The 17,532-nt window shown below is 33.2% G+C and overlaps 2 protein-coding genes across 6 annotated transcripts in view; both read right to left on the reverse strand.

The window, feature by feature from the left end:
• Positions 1-6,703, reverse strand: part of LOC138692102 (zinc finger protein 83-like) — a 49,674-nt gene extending 42,971 nt beyond the window's left edge. For 2 of the 3 annotated variants that reach the window (XM_069815047.1, XM_069815045.1), the window contains exon 1: positions 6,576-6,703. In XM_069815047.1, coding sequence (XP_069671148.1) covers positions 6,576-6,632 — 57 coding nt within the window. In that variant the 5' untranslated portion in view covers positions 6,633-6,703. The remainder of the gene's footprint in view (positions 1-6,575) is intronic. The other variant, XM_069815046.1, reaches the window with a different exon arrangement.
• A 2,636-nt stretch (positions 6,704-9,339) lies between these two features.
• The window catches only part of LOC138692103 (zinc finger protein ZFP2-like), a 35,862-nt gene continuing 27,669 nt past the window's right edge, over positions 9,340-17,532 (reverse strand). Inside the window, exon 5 of one of the 3 annotated variants that reach the window (XM_069815051.1) lies at positions 9,340-16,376. In XM_069815051.1, coding sequence (XP_069671152.1) covers positions 15,122-16,376 — 1,255 coding nt within the window. In that variant the 3' untranslated portion in view covers positions 9,340-15,121. The remainder of the gene's footprint in view (positions 16,377-17,532) is intronic. The other 2 variants (XM_069815053.1, XR_011330009.1) reach the window with 2 other exon arrangements.

Below are 17,532 nucleotides of genomic sequence, written 5' to 3' on the forward strand. Positions count from 1 at the left end.
TAATTAAAAACCCACTTTACTCAATAAATGAGTTCTTTGAAATTGACATACATTTTTAAGCAATGCAGTTTTAAAAGTTTTAAATGTTATGGTTGTTGTTTCTTTATTTTTTTTTAATAATGACATTTTAAACGAAACCTAGTGGTAAATCAATTTACATTTAAATTTCAAAGTATTAATGAACAGAGCAAATTGCACTACCTTATGTTGCATTTTTTAAGTTTATTATTAGCCTCTGTTTGTAGTATTCTTAATTAGTTATTAAACATATGACAATTGGTACTTGATACTGTCTTTTATCTAGTAAATATAGTACTTTTAACTTTATATTATGTAATTTGATAAAAATCTACATTGTTTTTATAATTAAATTTTTATTTTGTTTATCTATGAAATGTATTGCAGTAAGATTGTAACATTTGACAATGTCTATAGTGAAGTTTTTCACTCAATGACAATAAAGTTTATTATTATTATTATTATTATTATTATTATTATTATTATTATTATTATTATTATTATTATTATTAACCTCATCTGTCATAGATTCGTATATGCAAGATATACCAAATCCTAAAGTAAACCTACCATGTCACTCATTCGTATTTGCAAATCATAAACAAAGTCTAAACGAATCTGTCACAGATTCGCATATGCACGGAATACTGAAAGCCTAAAGTAACCTAACCTAATCAAATGTATTAAGTATATGGGCCTACATATTACATTTATTTATTAATTATAAATTGTTTAGCATATTTACTGGCTTTTTATGATGGTCGACAAGCGTATATTCCTCTTTTCTCGGCAAGGTATAAGAATAGATTCAGAAATAAATCACGGAGAAATTAGCGCACAAGTACTTTTGGTGATTTTGGAACTGAAAATCGTTGAATTTGTAAGGTAGTTTTAGTGGAGCTGGAGTTGAAAAACGAATGATTTTATAGCGACATATTTTAGAGAAACAAGACACATTTATTCACATCTTTATTAATGCGTTACCAAAGAAAGTGGGACAGAAAAGAAAGGGAACACACACATTTGAAGTGTACACGGGAAAAACGATCAAGGTCCATCAAAAATCGAAACTGATTTAATAATGCTACTTTATAGTGGAAAGGAAGTACTATCATGTGGTCTAGCTAGTAATAAAAAATCATCTTTCTTGACATTCCACTACGTCAATTTCTATTAAATACACACATAACAAAGTATTAAGTGCTTAAACTTTAAAATGCGTTTTTCTCGAAACCTTCTAAAATGGACCTTGATCGTTATTCCCATGTACCCTTCATTTGGAATTTTGAGTACTACCATGTAAGGCATAAGAACTTAACCTAACCTTATCTGTCACCGATCCGTATACAAAAGGCATAACAAAACCCCCAGACTAACCTAACCTATCACAGATTCGTAGATGCAAGGCATATCAAATGCCTAAAGTGCTGTAAAATAATTTAACCTGTAACAGATTCGTAAATAGCAATAGGTTGAAGCAGGTATGACAAGCCGTATCTTCACAGGAGGGTGCGGAGTGTGAATGTGCGCCTGGAGCGGGCTCTGATGAGACCTGGGGCATCACACATTGGTTTGATAGATGTAAGCCCTATAAGAAGGTATGAATATACGTCACATGGCCTGCATCTGAATGGTAGAGGCAAGGAGCACCTTTCGGTTCTTATTGCTAATAGCATCAGAGGCAGCCATGTTAAAAAGCAGAGTTGTAATATTCCTGTGTTAGTTAATGCTAGGGCTTCTCCTTTTTTAGGTTAAACCTCCCACCAGTAAGGTGTTTGAAACAAGTTCAACTAAATTGTAAATGCTCTGATGTTTCTAGTAATGAACACAGTAACTTCACTATTTTTCATCAAAATATTAGGGGATTAAAACAAAAAACTGATGAATTGATCACTTCTTTAGCAACTCAAAAGCATAAACCTCAGATATTATGTATAACTGAACATCATATGAAGCAACAGGAAATACTACAACTGTCTTTACATGGATATGTATTAGGTTCTCATTTCTCGAGACATGTCTTCCAAAAAGGGGGTGCCTGTATTTTTATCAGAGAGGATCTATTATTTAGTAAAATTGATATATCTGATTTTTGCCTTGAGCAAGATATTGAAATCTGTGGAATACAAATTGGTTATGAGATATCAAATTTAATTATCTTATGTGTTTATAGGGCGCCAATGGGAGATTATAAGAAATTTACAACTAACTTAGATTCATTATTGAAAAGACTTTATAAACCACATACCGAATTTGTAATCTGTGGTGACATAAACATAGATTATCGATCAGAAAGCTCACGTAAAAGAAAATTAAACTCACTTCTTGAAACTTATAATCTTAGTCACACAGTAAGTTTTCCAACCAGAACACAAGCTGGAAGTAGTACTGCCATTGATAATATATTTATAGATAAAAGTAGATTGAATTCCTATTCAACAGTACCATTAGTCAATGACCTGTCTGATCACGATGCACAAATTATAAGTGTTTTCAATATGAGTGAAAAATTCCAAAGTGTTAATCTAAAAATAAAAAAAAAGGATTATAAATGCTGAATCTCTTCATCATTTAAATACATGTCTACAAAATGAATCTTGGGAAAATGTATATAGTACCGATACCACTGATATTAATACTAAATTTAATGCATTTTTCACTACATTTACGTATTATTTCAATGAATGTTTTCCAGTCAAGGTGGTGAAAAAATGTAAAAGTAAAAACATGTGGATAACTCAGGGAATTAAAATATCATGTGCTAGAAAAAGGAATCTATATTTAATGAGTAGGAATAGTGATGATCCTCTTGTTCTTAATTACTACAAGAATTACTGTAAAACTTTGACAAAAGTTATAAAAGATGCAAAGAAAATGTATCTGAATGAAAAAATACAAAATTCAGATAATAAGATTAAAACTATTTGGGATATTATTAAAAATGAAACTAATCGATATTCAAAGAGTGAAAATATTACTTGCATTAAAATCAATGATAGTAAAATAGATAACCCAAAATCAATTGCAAATCATTTTAACGACTTCTATATAAATTTTATTCAGAACTTAAACATTCAAGATTGTGCAGAAGATGCTGCACTTGGTTACCTAACTGATGCATTTAACACTGAGTTTTTAGGTCTCAAATTTATTCCCACTACCGTAGCAGAAATCATGCATGTGATAAAACAACTAAAAACAAAATATTCCTCTGGATATGATGAAATTCCAAGTAAAGTTGTGAAAGCTTGCTCTGAAATATTATCCCATCCGTTAAGCTATCTATGCAATTTGTCAATGCAATGTAGTATTTTTCCAGAAAGACTCAAATATTCAAGAGTGAAACCAATATACAAAAAGGGAGATAAATGTACTATTGCTAATTACAGACCCATATCATTATTAACAACATTTTCAAAAGTGTTTGAGAAAGTTATGTATAATAGATTATATCATTACCTGGAGTCCAACAATATATTAGTTTTAGAACAGTTTGGATTTAGAAAACAAAAATCGACAGAGAATGCTGCTTTTAGTTTGATGGATGAAATACTAAATTCATTAAATTCGAAACTACATGTAGGTGGGATTTTTTGTGACTTGGCTAAAGCATTTGATTGTGTAGACCATAGTATATTAGTAAAAAAATTGAAGTTTTATGGTATTAAAGATGAGATGTTGGGTTGGTTTACATCGTACTTATCAAATAGAAAACAAAAAGTAGAAATAAATGTACCAAATAGTCATAAAGTTACTTATTCAGAATTTAGAAATATTAAACATGGTGTTCCGCAGGGGTCAATTTTAGGTCCATTGTTGTTTCTAGTTTATATTAATGATTTAGCCTTGACCATAAACAATTCATCCCATGTAATTTTATTTGCAGATGATACAAGTGTAATTATTTCAAGCAAACAATACGATCATTTTATAAACACTTCTAATACAGTGCTGAATCTAATGAATGAATGGTTCCATGCAAATAAACTAGCACTTAATGTTGATAAAACCAGTGGAGTCAAATTTAGTACACACAATAGTGCTCAGGTTTCCTACAGTACCGGTATTCGATTAAATGGAACTCATCTCAAAGAATCTATAAGCACAAAGTTTCTTGGTTTAGAATTGGATAATCACTTGAACTGGAAAACGCATATAGAATGTATTACTCGTAAATTGAGCTCTGCCTGTTATGCATTAAGATCCTTATCTACTATTGGTGATATAAACTTACTTAAAATGTCATACTTTGCATATTTTCACTCTGTAATGAAATATGGATTAATATTCTGGGGTAACTCGTCTGAAGCTAAACACGTTTTTGTTTTACAAAAGAAAGCTATAAGAACAATGACAGGTGTGCATAAAAGGACCTCATGTAAAAATATTTTCCGAAACTTAGAAATCTTGACTTTACCTTGTGAATACATTCTTTCCCTAATGATGCTGTATATTAAGAACCAAGATAAATTCAGTACTAATCAAGACATTCATCATTTTAATACAAGACATAAATCAGATCTTCATCTACCCTCTGTTAGTCTAAGCTGTTTTAAAAAAGGAGTTCGCTATTCATGTATAACAGTCTTCAATGCACTGCCTAATTATCTTAAAGATTTGAAGAACAACGAGAAAAGGTTCATAAAAGAATTAACCAAATTTCTACATACTCATACCTTCTACACAATTGATGAATTGTTTATGCTTGTGAATTGAATTATTCTACTTAAATGACATGTACAATTTTATATAGCTCAACTAAAATATGTTTTTATATTGACTTAATCTGTTTACTACGTATTGTATTTTTTGTTTAGCATAACTGATGAATTGTATGTACTGTAAATTGAATAGTATACTGTATAGGTCAACTGATGAATTGTTTAAGCTTATAAATTGAATTAATCTACTTCATATGAATTGTATAGCTTAACGAAAATAAGTTTGTGAATTGAACTAATTTGATTGTATATGTTTGTATAGTTTGGCTGATGAAATGTATATGTTCTTAAAATGATTACTAGTCTGTGTAGCTCTACTGATGAATTGTATATAGACCTACTGTAAATTGAATGGTAATATGTATAGCTCAACTGATGAATTGTTTATGATTATAAATTGAATTAATCTACTTGATATTAATTGCACAAATTTGTATAGCTTAATGAAAGTATGCTACTTTGTATTGTATATATTTGTATAGTTTTGGCCGATGAATTGTATATGCTTTAAATTGAATAGTAATCTATATAGCTCTACTGATAAATTGTTTGTGTTTGTAATTTGAAGTAGTTTGCATGATATGTATTATCAATTTCTGTATATCACAACTGGTTGAATTGTTTATTCCTTAAATTTAATTAAATTGTTTTGTATTATAATATAGCTCAACTTATGAATGATCGTTTGCGTTTGTAAATTTAATAATCTGATTGGCTATGTATTGTATACTTTTAGTAGAGCCAACGATGTAGCTCAGTCGGCAGACTCGCTGGGCTGCTGATCCGGAGCTGCGTTCGGGCTTGGGTTGGATCCCCCTTTGGACTTAGGTTTCTTCCGAGGTTTTCCACAGCCGTGGGACTGAAGCCGGATGGTCTATGGCGAGTCCTTGGCATCAACACCTTTGATTTGATTACCCCCTTTGATTTGATTACCTGGTTGGGTTTTTCCGAGGTTTCCCCCACCGAAAGGGCAAATGCCGGGTAATATTTTGGCGAATCCTCGGACCTCATTTCATCTCACTACATCTCGCCAAAATGTAAAAAAATTGTACAACATTGTAAAAATTGTAGAAAATTACCAAATTGTAAAACTATAAAAATTTGTAAAAATTGTAATTGTAATATTGTAACATGTTGACATGTTCCACATCTTAAAGCTTCATTGCTCATGTAAGATCTATGGAATAAAATAAATGAATGAATGAATGAGTATCGTGATATTAAGGCTTGTAATATATAAACAATCTAGAAGGAAAGGAAACACCTATTTGCTAGTTATGCCGACACGACAAATAAACTTTTAAAAAATATATCCCTATTACCTAAACTTTCTCGCTATATGAACAAACTAACGTACTACTAGTTAACTAATTTCAAAATAAAAGAAACAAATTAAATTTGACAGCTAGTTGACCAACAAACAAATGCTAAACTTCGATATCGCACCACACAACACACGGAACTGACGTCTGATTAAGTTTCTTTATGGATTAAATGAGGGGAAGGCTAAGTGACATTAATCCGAAGAATGTGACGAGGTTAGTGGGTTAGTTCAGAGATTTATTAAAGTGATGTGAGGGCGAAGAATTTTGTAGTGGGGGGAGATAATTTTCACCAAAACAAAATACACAATTATTATTATTATTATTATTATTATTATTATTATTATTATTATTATTATTATTATTATCGTCATCAGGAAACTAAGAATAATAAATCCCAAGACGATAGCTGCCTTTCGGTAAGGGTTGCCAAAAGACACGGCATACTAAACAAGCAGATATAAAATTACACACTTGTATTATCACACTCTCTCTGTGAAAACCAACACCTCACCTCAGCTTCACACCTTACTATGGGAAAAGTTTTCAGCAATGCAGAGTCTTCAGACATGTTTTCTGAGATAATAGTCGTAGCAATCCATCTTTAGCTAAATACAATTCTCCTTTTCACAAATCATTTGACCGCCAGTTGGCAGTTCGCAGGAACTAAGGAAGCCGTGATTATCGATGGTAAAGGTACGCTCAAACATAAAACCAGCAACCTCGTATGTTAAAAATCAATGTGAACGAAATAAAACTTCACTTGATTCGTAGGCCTATCCAGTGAGTGGCCCGGGGATGGATCTCCCACATTTCCATCTCATTCATGTATTGAACTGTCTAGTGTTATTGCATATCCAGAAGGAAAACTTTGACTGAGAAAGCAAAAACTTAATGACGCAAAGAAAGTAAAACCATACATTGAGAATAATGTTGAAGTATTTTATGAGCAGATTGAACAGTGGACTCAACTCTGATGTGAAAAAATCAAACAGATCAATATAATATTATATTTTCATATTGCAAATAATTAAATTTCAAATTGCTCATAAAATGACATATATAGTATCACATATAAAGAAATCTTTTTTTTTTTTACACAAAACTCGTTATTATATTTAATCCCTGTCAAAATACAATATTTGGTAAAAAGGCATATGTCCAGCTAATTTGAGTGCCCCTACTAAGGCCATGATTGGTTATATTCCCCAAAGACACTTCTCACGAATGTGAGTTAAGAATTATTTCTTGATTTTGATTATTCTGAAATTTAATAAACTTAAACGATCAAGGAGGGAATAGTTTTTTTGTTTCTCCTGTAATTGGTCTTTCTGCACTTCGACCCTTTTAATATTTAGTGTACACTCGTAATGCCTGTAGTCACGATTTTGATTTAGTGAAATAAGAATACCTACTGTATATGTACATTTGTTTTATACACAATAGAGAAAACAATCATTTTCTTCTACATTGCATGGGTGACCATGAAGATATCACTTCTCATAGAAGTACTTGATCATCGTTTAATTCTAGATAAAGCGAGAATTAAATTCTTTAAGAGGGAAGAAACAATAACCACACGAGTCTGTAGGACTGTATGTATTCTTACCTATAACACGCTATATATGAACACTCATAATGTTGATGGATTATACACACAAGACAACGGAATTCAACGACTTGTATTATGAGTAAAGTTACGAGGCTGAGCTCTGATAGTAATAAGAATGTTACAGTAATTGCTGTACAAAGAATACGAGTCATGTTGCTTTTTACAAACGAAATGTTGGTTTCAAAATATGAGAGATTTATTAAAAGTGTATTGGTATGAAGAGTGTATAACTTAACCACTGCCCACTAAAAATAAAAGTTGAAATGGAAGATATGCTGATGTTGAACTCGACCGAATGGTCTCGCCATACTTACATCTGGTGAAAATCTTGTCTCCATTGTGTCAGCGTCCCCACCACATGATTGTACAGCTAATGGTTCAAACTGGGTTCCGTCTTATCACATTCATTACAACTAAAAGAACTACACCAGAAAGGTAGAGTTTGCTGCTCGTGAGGCGTTGGAAATGATCTTTACACCACTGACTGTAACATGTGTATGAGGTAGCAAAGAGTTTATTATGAATAAATTAGGAGATAATTGTAATTTGTAGCCCTCTGTTCCTTGTTATATCTTAAACACGTTATAAAAGCACTGGCAGGTATGAAGATTTGTTACGGCATCTTATTCACTGACATCAGAGAGTTCTTATGGAAAAAGTGAGAATAAATGCATAGGTTGCATACATGGCAATGAATATTACGTAATTGTAAATAATCATTATTAGGGCCGTGACGTCATTGATGTTTCCGTAAGCTATACAGCGAACATATTGGATTAATGGAATATAGTCGTCATTTTTGTAAGAAATTTTATGGGATTCAAATGGTATAATATACCTATACAAATTTACATTATTCTAGCTGGCTAGGCCCACCAAGTCCCAAAGTATTACTTTATCAAGAAAACTTCCATACATCATATATCACACCTTAATTTAAAAAAAAAAACATGCATCACAGAAAAAAATCTGTGGTATTCATAAAACTTCTTAAGAAAATGGCGACTACATTACTTTAATCAAACATAACCATTGTCTAGATTGAAAAACGTTCGCGACGTCAACATTAAAGTCCGCCCATCTAATTTACACAAAGAAAACAATGATGCAGCAGGATTACAAAAGAAATAAAGTGCGTAATATTGATATTTAATGGTTCTTATTATAACAGTTTATTTTTGTAACAATATTGATGTCTAATTGATTATATCTATTTGCTATTAAATTCGGGATCCTCGTGGTCATCCTTAATTAAGGCCGGGCGAGTTATTTCTCTCTCTCACTTTGAAACATCAGGCAATTCATAATGACAGTTAACTATAGGTATATAAAAACTATATGAACATCAATTAATAATTAACAATTTTATGATTCAGTGGAAGTAAACGAAACAACCCTTACTTAAATACGCAACGAGCCAAGTAACACGGGACCTGGAAATATTTCCAAAATGTATAAAAAACATGGCTAGGAACATCACTGTTTTCAGATATAATAAAGTGCTATTAGAAAGCAATGCTTTCACGTTTCACGCCAGTGAATGTCTGTACTATTTACAGTATCCTATTCACTTTCAGGATATTTATAAACATCACAACTTATTTTGTACCGGTATCGTGATTTCGTTGCAAAATAAATAATAGTGCACATAACCAATAAAAAAAAAAAAAGGGCAAAGAAAGGAAACGGCTGTATGAACTCAGCAGTGAGAAATATGCGTGAATCGATTTAAAAATACAAAAAATTATTAATTTCTTTAAAATTTCAAATTACGCTTGCTAGCAAATAAGATACAATACCATAATGGTTTCACTTAATACAGGAAATTGTTCACATAACAAAATTACCAACTCGTTAGTGACATTTAAGGTAAGTAATCAGGATGTATAAAAAGTAGGATGTTATTATTCTTATCGTTCTACCTCACAGCTATGGGGTTTACTGTTGAAGATGACCAAAAATATCTGGTTTCACAATAAAAGTAGGTAATTTCCTAAAAGACGGGCAAAATCCAACATGGCTGACGAAAACTACCAAAAACGTTCTGCCAACTATGAAGCTCAAATGTCACCAAACATCACACAATCGAAGATGGAAAATCAAATATATATCCATATTTTAGAGATGAACAAGCCCTCCAAAAAATTAAAATATATTTAATTTTTCATCTTTGATTTTTTTGGCTTTCGGTGGCATTCGAACTTCATAGTTGACAGTACTTTTCTGGCAGTTTTCGTTCGCACTTTACTCCCAAAAACCACTAAAACACAAAACATAATAATTTATAATCTTTTGAAATAAAATTCAAACATGCAGGCAACAAAGCACTAAACCAACACTTTGTCGTACAGTCAACTTCGCATAAATAAACCATGTATTTACACAAAATGAAATTCTCTTCGAACACTCATTACAGCTTAACGTACACAGAAAATTCAGTAAATAATTCCTTGGAACCACAGAAACAGTTTTCTCCTTAACATTCAACACAATTCTTATTCACCAGCGAAAGAACTAAACCAAAATCGACACAAAATTTAATACTCTGTTCTAAGTTCACACATCTTTCACAAATATCATAAAAAAACAAACTTTCAATAGCTTTAGCCATCAGACACGACATAACACCACTCACGTCAAACAACCAAAAACAACTGACACCGTCACTATCCATTCAAAATTAATGAAAATTCTAGAACAAGTGACAACTATAACCAATCAAATTAAAATAAAATCACGGCGACACCTAGTATAAAAAACCTAGAACTAACATATAAAAGTCACTAAAAGATCACTAACATTTAACTCTGAAATAAAAAGGTTGGTAATGCTTACTACATTCAACAAAGTGCCCGTCCTCTATGAAATTACCTAAAAGTAATGACTGATTAATAAAAAATTGACCATCTAAACGTTGGAAGTATATAATTCATTAGAGTTCTGTGACTTTAAAACTGCTCCTCATGATATTTTTGCAATAACTGAACTTCAGATCTCGAAACCTCAGGCAATCAGAATAACAAAGTATAAATCTTTAGAAATGAGAACTTCCACAACCTTCAATGATTTTGAAAAGTAGACGATCAGTGCTGTTTTCAGGAAAAATGGGAACTTGAACAATATTTTCTTCTCCTGCAGCCTTTAGTTGCAGCAACAGAAACTGCTAGAGAGTAGAGGGCTTATGATATATGATGAATTACCCGAATCATTATTTCAAATACGGCAGAATAATTCTACATTCCTGAAAGCTTTACTTAAAGTAAATTACACTTTTATTCTTTCATTACAATAATCCCGTCACAGTTCTGCACCATCTGCAGTGATCTGCATTAGTGTTCATCGTTCTGCATTGATTTGGCTTCAATTCACAAAAATGATCGTCATTCATTTCGAAAACAAACGAATGAGAAAACAATATGGCTACAAAAATCGTGTAGTTGAAAATATCTTACAAATTACATGATGAAACTGCAATTAATCGAGTTGCCATTCATCCCGCCCTGTATCGAGTAATTATATTAGACAGTAGTTGTATTTAGACGGCCTCTTACTCCGTGGAGTTGTTCATGCTTTCTTATATAACTCACATCGAAAACACTTCCCACAATCATCGCATTTGAAAGATATCGCGATTTGTACAGGTATCGATGGCTTTTTAGGTTACTCATCGTCGAGAAAGACCAGAATAATTACATTAGGAAGGTTCCCAGTCTGTGTGCAGGAGTTTGTTTTTAGGTCACTCGATTGAAAGAAACACATCACGTTTGACAGCTTTCTCGCCTCTGTACACGCATGTATCGCTTTTTAGGGTAGACCAGCGTATAGATAAATAAGTATGGACACTTAGCGTCGGTACCTTTGATGTAGCCGGACTGATTTCAATGACCTTCAAGTAGAGTTGGGTCGATTCGTGAACGAATCGTTCATTCGAACGACTAATAATAATGAATCGTAAGAATCGATTCGTGGTTCAAAAGAATCGTAACGAATCGTCGTTCAAAAGAATAGTAAGGAATCGGCATGGTATCGTAACCCACGATTCTATTAGTTGTTTGATGTAACCTGTCAACGGACATTTCCGAACCGTGTCGAATGCTCCCGAGCGAGAGTGAAATCAAAATATGTACTGCATTTGTTAAGTATGGAAAATAATGAACACAAACCTGAAATTTGCATAGTTAAATAGAGATGTAATGCAAAAAATGTATTTGATAATAATGTTCAGTTGATAAATTATAATTTAGAGACATTATCTTGGGTAATTTTGTAGAATAATGGTCATACTGAATGGTTCCAGCCAATGAGAACGAGACAATCCAATGTCTCGCCTCTTATGCCATCTATGTGAGAGATGTAGAACGTTTTTGTTCTACGCGTGGTTTGCAAAGGAAAGTGTCTTGCGACGATTCAAAAGAATAGTTGGAATCGCAGTCTGGGCAGAATCGTGAACTCGACGATTCAAAAGAATAGTTGGAATCGCAGACTGAGAAGAATCGTGAACGAATTGTTAAAATCGATTCGTAATGTGTGATTGAATCGTTGGAATCGACTTCTGAAAAAGAATCGTGTTGCCCAACTCTACCTTCAAGCCAGCTAGAGCATGAGATTCTGCTTTCTACCTACAGTTGTCGCTGACATCACACCAGCTAGCAGTCGACACAACGGAAATATAACACATATAATTAATACATCTAGGTACATTGTGTACTCAAATAAAATAAACAGGATTCTTAAAATAATAAATCCGCCATTAACTGTAATGTCTAGACTCTGGAGTTCCTTTATAATGAGATTTGAGACGTTGACCCCAACCACAATTAAAATATGTATTGATTTGACAGCACTGAAAATGGAAAGACAAAACGCTTATGAGACATAAAAACATATATCTATACTATACTATAAACAAATATATACTATATACAAATATTAAACGAATTTGATACTTAATTTTATAATGTATTATATTATTTCATAATATAATTTATTATATCTGAAATATAAACAAAAAATTATTACAACTAGTTTGTCACTGAGAAATAAGGAAAAGCTGTTAACTTGAATTTATTTCAAGCAAAGCGTTACTGGATTATGCGATAAGGAGATGATTGGATCCTGTGTCTCATCTCTATACTCAATTTAGAGTATGCTCGATTACACTAACCTCTAGAACTTGAAAGTGGAGTAAACGCCGGCGCACAGAGAAACAAAACACAGAAAAATTCGCTCAGAGTCCATTCATTATAATCCCTATTCGCTGGGTAGACCTCATTCTAATACATACAGTCCCGCAACTTCAACACTTTTTTCCAAACATTCGCGACACTAGCGTCCAAGCGGCAGGCAAGGCACTGGTCATAGGGTTGATACAGCCAGCACGTGCTTTAAAGGGATGCGAGATGTTATAATAACGTTTTAATCAAGCGTCGGAATAAAGGCAATGTGTGCAATGACGAAAATTGCAATAACAACAAGTTTAAATCTCCGAATTTGTCGTTCTTCAGATTCCCTAACGACCAAGAGAAAATCGTAACTCAGTCATAACCAATAATCCAAGTTTAGGTAGCCACGTATTGTGTTCTATAAAACATTTATTAGTTATCAGTTACCAATTTGTAAGTCAGGAAGGAGAGTTTAAATAAAAACAAAGTAAATGCATGTTACAATATATTATTTTTTTCCAGAGATCATATGTGTAAATATGTAACCATTTCGATTTTGGATAATGTATGTACAGTTTATAATGAAAGTAATTCCATAATTTTTGTATTCATGTTTTTTTCTTAATAATTTACAAAAGTTGAATGTGATATTGCATTCAAGTAGGGATCATGGTGTTAATTTTGCAAGAATACATGGAGTATTTTCATCCTTTTGCAAAATATTCACTTCTTGAATAAATCCAGAATGTGTCGATAAATTTCTGACGTGTTGGTGTACATTCATGTAGCAGACGTATTAAGTTCTCAAGAAATAAAAGAGCTTTTTTAAATTTAACGTAAAAACCAATCTTTTGTGTAATAATTTGCATGACTCTTATTGCTGTTGATTTTAAATTCCCAGTGATTATTTCAGCCGTCCAGAGCAGAAGTGGTGTAAGTTAAAATTAGGTAATGAGGTTGAAAATATAAATTCTGTAAAATACAGCGCAAAGTAGCAATTAATATATCCTTCGTGCTATTCACCTGGCTAATAATAGTTTAATAAATTCAATATTAACTGCTACTTTGCGCTGTATTTATACAATGTTTACTTTAACCCTCATTGCCCATTTTTGACTTACACCACTTCTGCTCTGAAAATAAAATTACACCTACATTTTCTGAGTTAATTGAAGTTACAATTTTTTCAACAAAATTGTGTGTTTATTTATTTGTTCTCACCTACGTCATATTAACAGTAAATGCATGTAAATTACGTATTATATAGGTAGGACAAGTTAAAATTATGCTTATATGTAAAAACTGGAAATGTAATGTAAAATGCTGTAAACTTATCATAACAATTTAAATCTTCATAATCATTTTGTGACACAAAATAATAAAGGAAATACCGATTTTAAAGAAATGACAAATAATGAACTTTTATAAATCAATGTCTGTCATATTTAGGTTTAAATCATCCCCTTTTCCATTTTCAAGTTTACTTCAGAGGCCGAGTTTATCCCAATTTGCGGTATGGAAAATAGTTAATTTCTCAGGATATAGGGAGAGGATTTCACCAGCGCGATGTACCCTACGAGATATGCCCTAAAATTTTGAAGTTACTAATTTTTACTCTTCTCACAGGAAATATAGAGATCCAATGATTCATAAACATATCAGAAATGAATTGAATTAACCGTCTACGTACAACAATTATATTATTTCAAACCATGATACGTGATCAGGGCCATAATTCAGTTGTAAGAAGCAGAAAGAATTACGTTTATTTCCAGCTTCCGAAACTAGTAGATTAACTGCGTGTGAAATTCTTCTAGGATTCTAAAGTAAAATTAATAAGAAAGATATACATTAACTGTATACCAAAAAAATAACAAATAAATTATGGAAAACCCGTTTTCTGGTGCGTTATCATATGTCGAGTGCACACTTTTAAATTCCCTGTCGCTAGAAGGCTACTGTCGCGCCAGCTGTCAAATGTTGGCATAATTTATACGTATGAGTTGTGTGACTGTATGTATTAGACTGTGGGTAGACTCCAAGAAACACCGGATTTCAAAGTTTTGTCACCTCAGTACGGGAGTTCATAACCTCTTACGCCAATCGAATGCGAGAAACAAACCCAACAAACGTCGCAATTTCGCATGCAGGATTCCACGCTTTTTTGGGTTTCGGAAACTGAGATCGTTTGCCACATACACAGCATTTCAAAGATTTCTCGACTGTGTCCGCGTGCTTATGTCTTTTTTAGGCTAATCGATTTAGGGAAACAACAATTACCGCATTTCAAACATTTCTCGCGTGACATTTGACAGGTTTCGCATTATTGTGAAGGCGTTTATGCCTTCTAATGCTCCTCGACAAAGAGAGACACTTACCACAAACATCACATTTGAAAGCTTTCTCGCTTGTGTGAAGGGGTTTATGGCTTCTTAGATATCTTGACCGCGAAAAACTCTTACCACAAACATCACATTTGAAAGCTTTCTCGCTTGTGTGAAGGGGTTTATGGCTTCTTAGATAACTTGACCGCGAAAAACTCTTACCACAAACATCACATTTGAAAGCTTTCTCGCTTGTGTGAAGGGATTTATGGCTTCTTAGATAACTTGACAGCGAAAAACTCTTACCACAAACACCGCATTTGAAAGTTTTCTCGCCTGTGTGATGGTGTTCATGGCTTCTTAGATGACTTGACTGCGAAAAACTCCTACCGCAAACTTCACATTTGAAAGGTTTCTCGCCTGTGTGCACGAGTTCATGTTTCCTTAGATGACCCGAGTGCGAAAAAAACTTCCCACAAACATCGCATTTGAAGGTTTTCTCGCCGGTGTGAATTCGTTCATGGATTTTTAGAGCACAAGATTGCGAAAAACACTTGCCACAAACATCGCATTTGAAGGGTTTCTCGCCGGTGTGAATTCGTTCATGGATTTTTAGAGCACAAGATTGCGAAAAACACTTGCCACAAACATCGCATTTGAAGGGTTTCTCGCCTGTGTGAAGGCGTTCATGGATTCTTAGACAACTCGGCCACGAAAAATACTTGCCGCAAACATCGCATTTGAAAGGTGTCTCACCAATGTGCACGAATTTATGTCTTTCAAGACTACGCGACACTGAAAAACACTTACCACAAACATCACATTTGAAAGGTTTCTCAGATGTGTGAAGGCGTTCATGTCGTCTAAGATTACTCTTCTGCGAAAAACACTTACCACAAACATCACATCTGAAAGATTTCTCTCCAGAATGCAGGAGTTCATGTCTTTTTACTCTACTCGAACTCGAAAAGCGTCTACCAGAAGTATCGCATTCGTAGGCATTCTTGACTACACGTTCGTGTAAATGCGTCGTCGATTTTGACGGATTGGAGAGACCCTCTGTAGACATTTCGAATTGCACTTGCTTATCTTCATGAGTTCGGGCATGTTTTCTTGAGGAATCTGAATTCTTGGGAATCTCACACACAGTCTCGTTCTCTTCATCTGCAATACCGTCGAATTCTGATGATGCAGAACTCTCTTTAGTAGCTGCAATCCTGACGAAAATATACTATCAGTCAATGAAACAGTCGCAACAAATATACATTAAAGTAATGAACTTCAAACCTAAACGAACCTATTTCAACAGAAGGAACGTTACCATTGGAGATACAATGGTATGAATATATTATGAGTTATGTTGGAAATATCAAAATTGTCTCAACATTCTAGACTTAATAATTTCAAGGGAAAAATTTATCCGGGGTCGGGTATCGATCCCGGGACCTCTGGTTGAACGTACCAGCGCTCTGCAAACTGAGCTACCCGGCAACTCCACCCGACACCGTCTCAACTATTCCCTTTATAGTCTTAAGCTATGCGACAAATTTTACGTGGAAAATACCATATTTGTCAACTCTTATTTTCTTTGTCTTTCTATGGAGAAATATCTCTAAGTCGCCTACCTGTTAGGGTTACTTTGGACACAATTATTGTTTTAAAAATACTGTATTATTCTATACATAATTAAACGCAAAAAATTTAAGTTACTGTGTCCTTAAAAGCAAAAGAAATTTTGGTTTTCATGTTACAGTTACATTCTCAATTGAAACAATTTTATGCATGTTATGAGAATTACCAAGGGTATCCTACAAAGAAAAATCATTTACCTGTGCTTCATTGTTTTTGGGCATGAATGTGATAGTTTCTTCCATTTTTCAATGGTGCATAACTTCTGTTGTGGTTTAATCCTATGCTATATAAAACGTTAATATATAGTTTATAATCTCACTTTCAAAGTATGTTACGTTTTCCATTGCTGCCATGCAGTATAATATGTGTATCTGAAAACCATCAAACTCCGCAATTATTTCCAAAGAATGTATGAGATTACCAATTTTTGCTGCATCAAATTTTTCATCAGATGCACGCAGTGGAAGTGCTTGAACTGCGCGACATTACACTTGAGCTATAAATCTTTGAAGAATATTCCGCCAATATTTTTATGTGACAAAGTATTTAAGCAGTTTTCGCTCTAGTTTTATTTGTAAGTATTTTTTACTGCATTTTATCAACATATTAGGTTATTTAGCGTCTGAATGAGATGAAAGTGATAATGCCGGTGAAATGATACCGGGTTCCAGCACCGAAAGTTATCCAGCATTTGCTATTATTGGGTTAAGGGAAAATCTCGGAAAAAAACTCAACGAGATA

The sequence above is a fragment of the Periplaneta americana genome, chromosome 16, assembly GCF_040183065.1.
Source record: "Periplaneta americana isolate PAMFEO1 chromosome 16, P.americana_PAMFEO1_priV1, whole genome shotgun sequence".
NCBI classification, from domain to species: Eukaryota; Metazoa; Arthropoda; class Insecta; order Blattodea; family Blattidae; genus Periplaneta; species Periplaneta americana.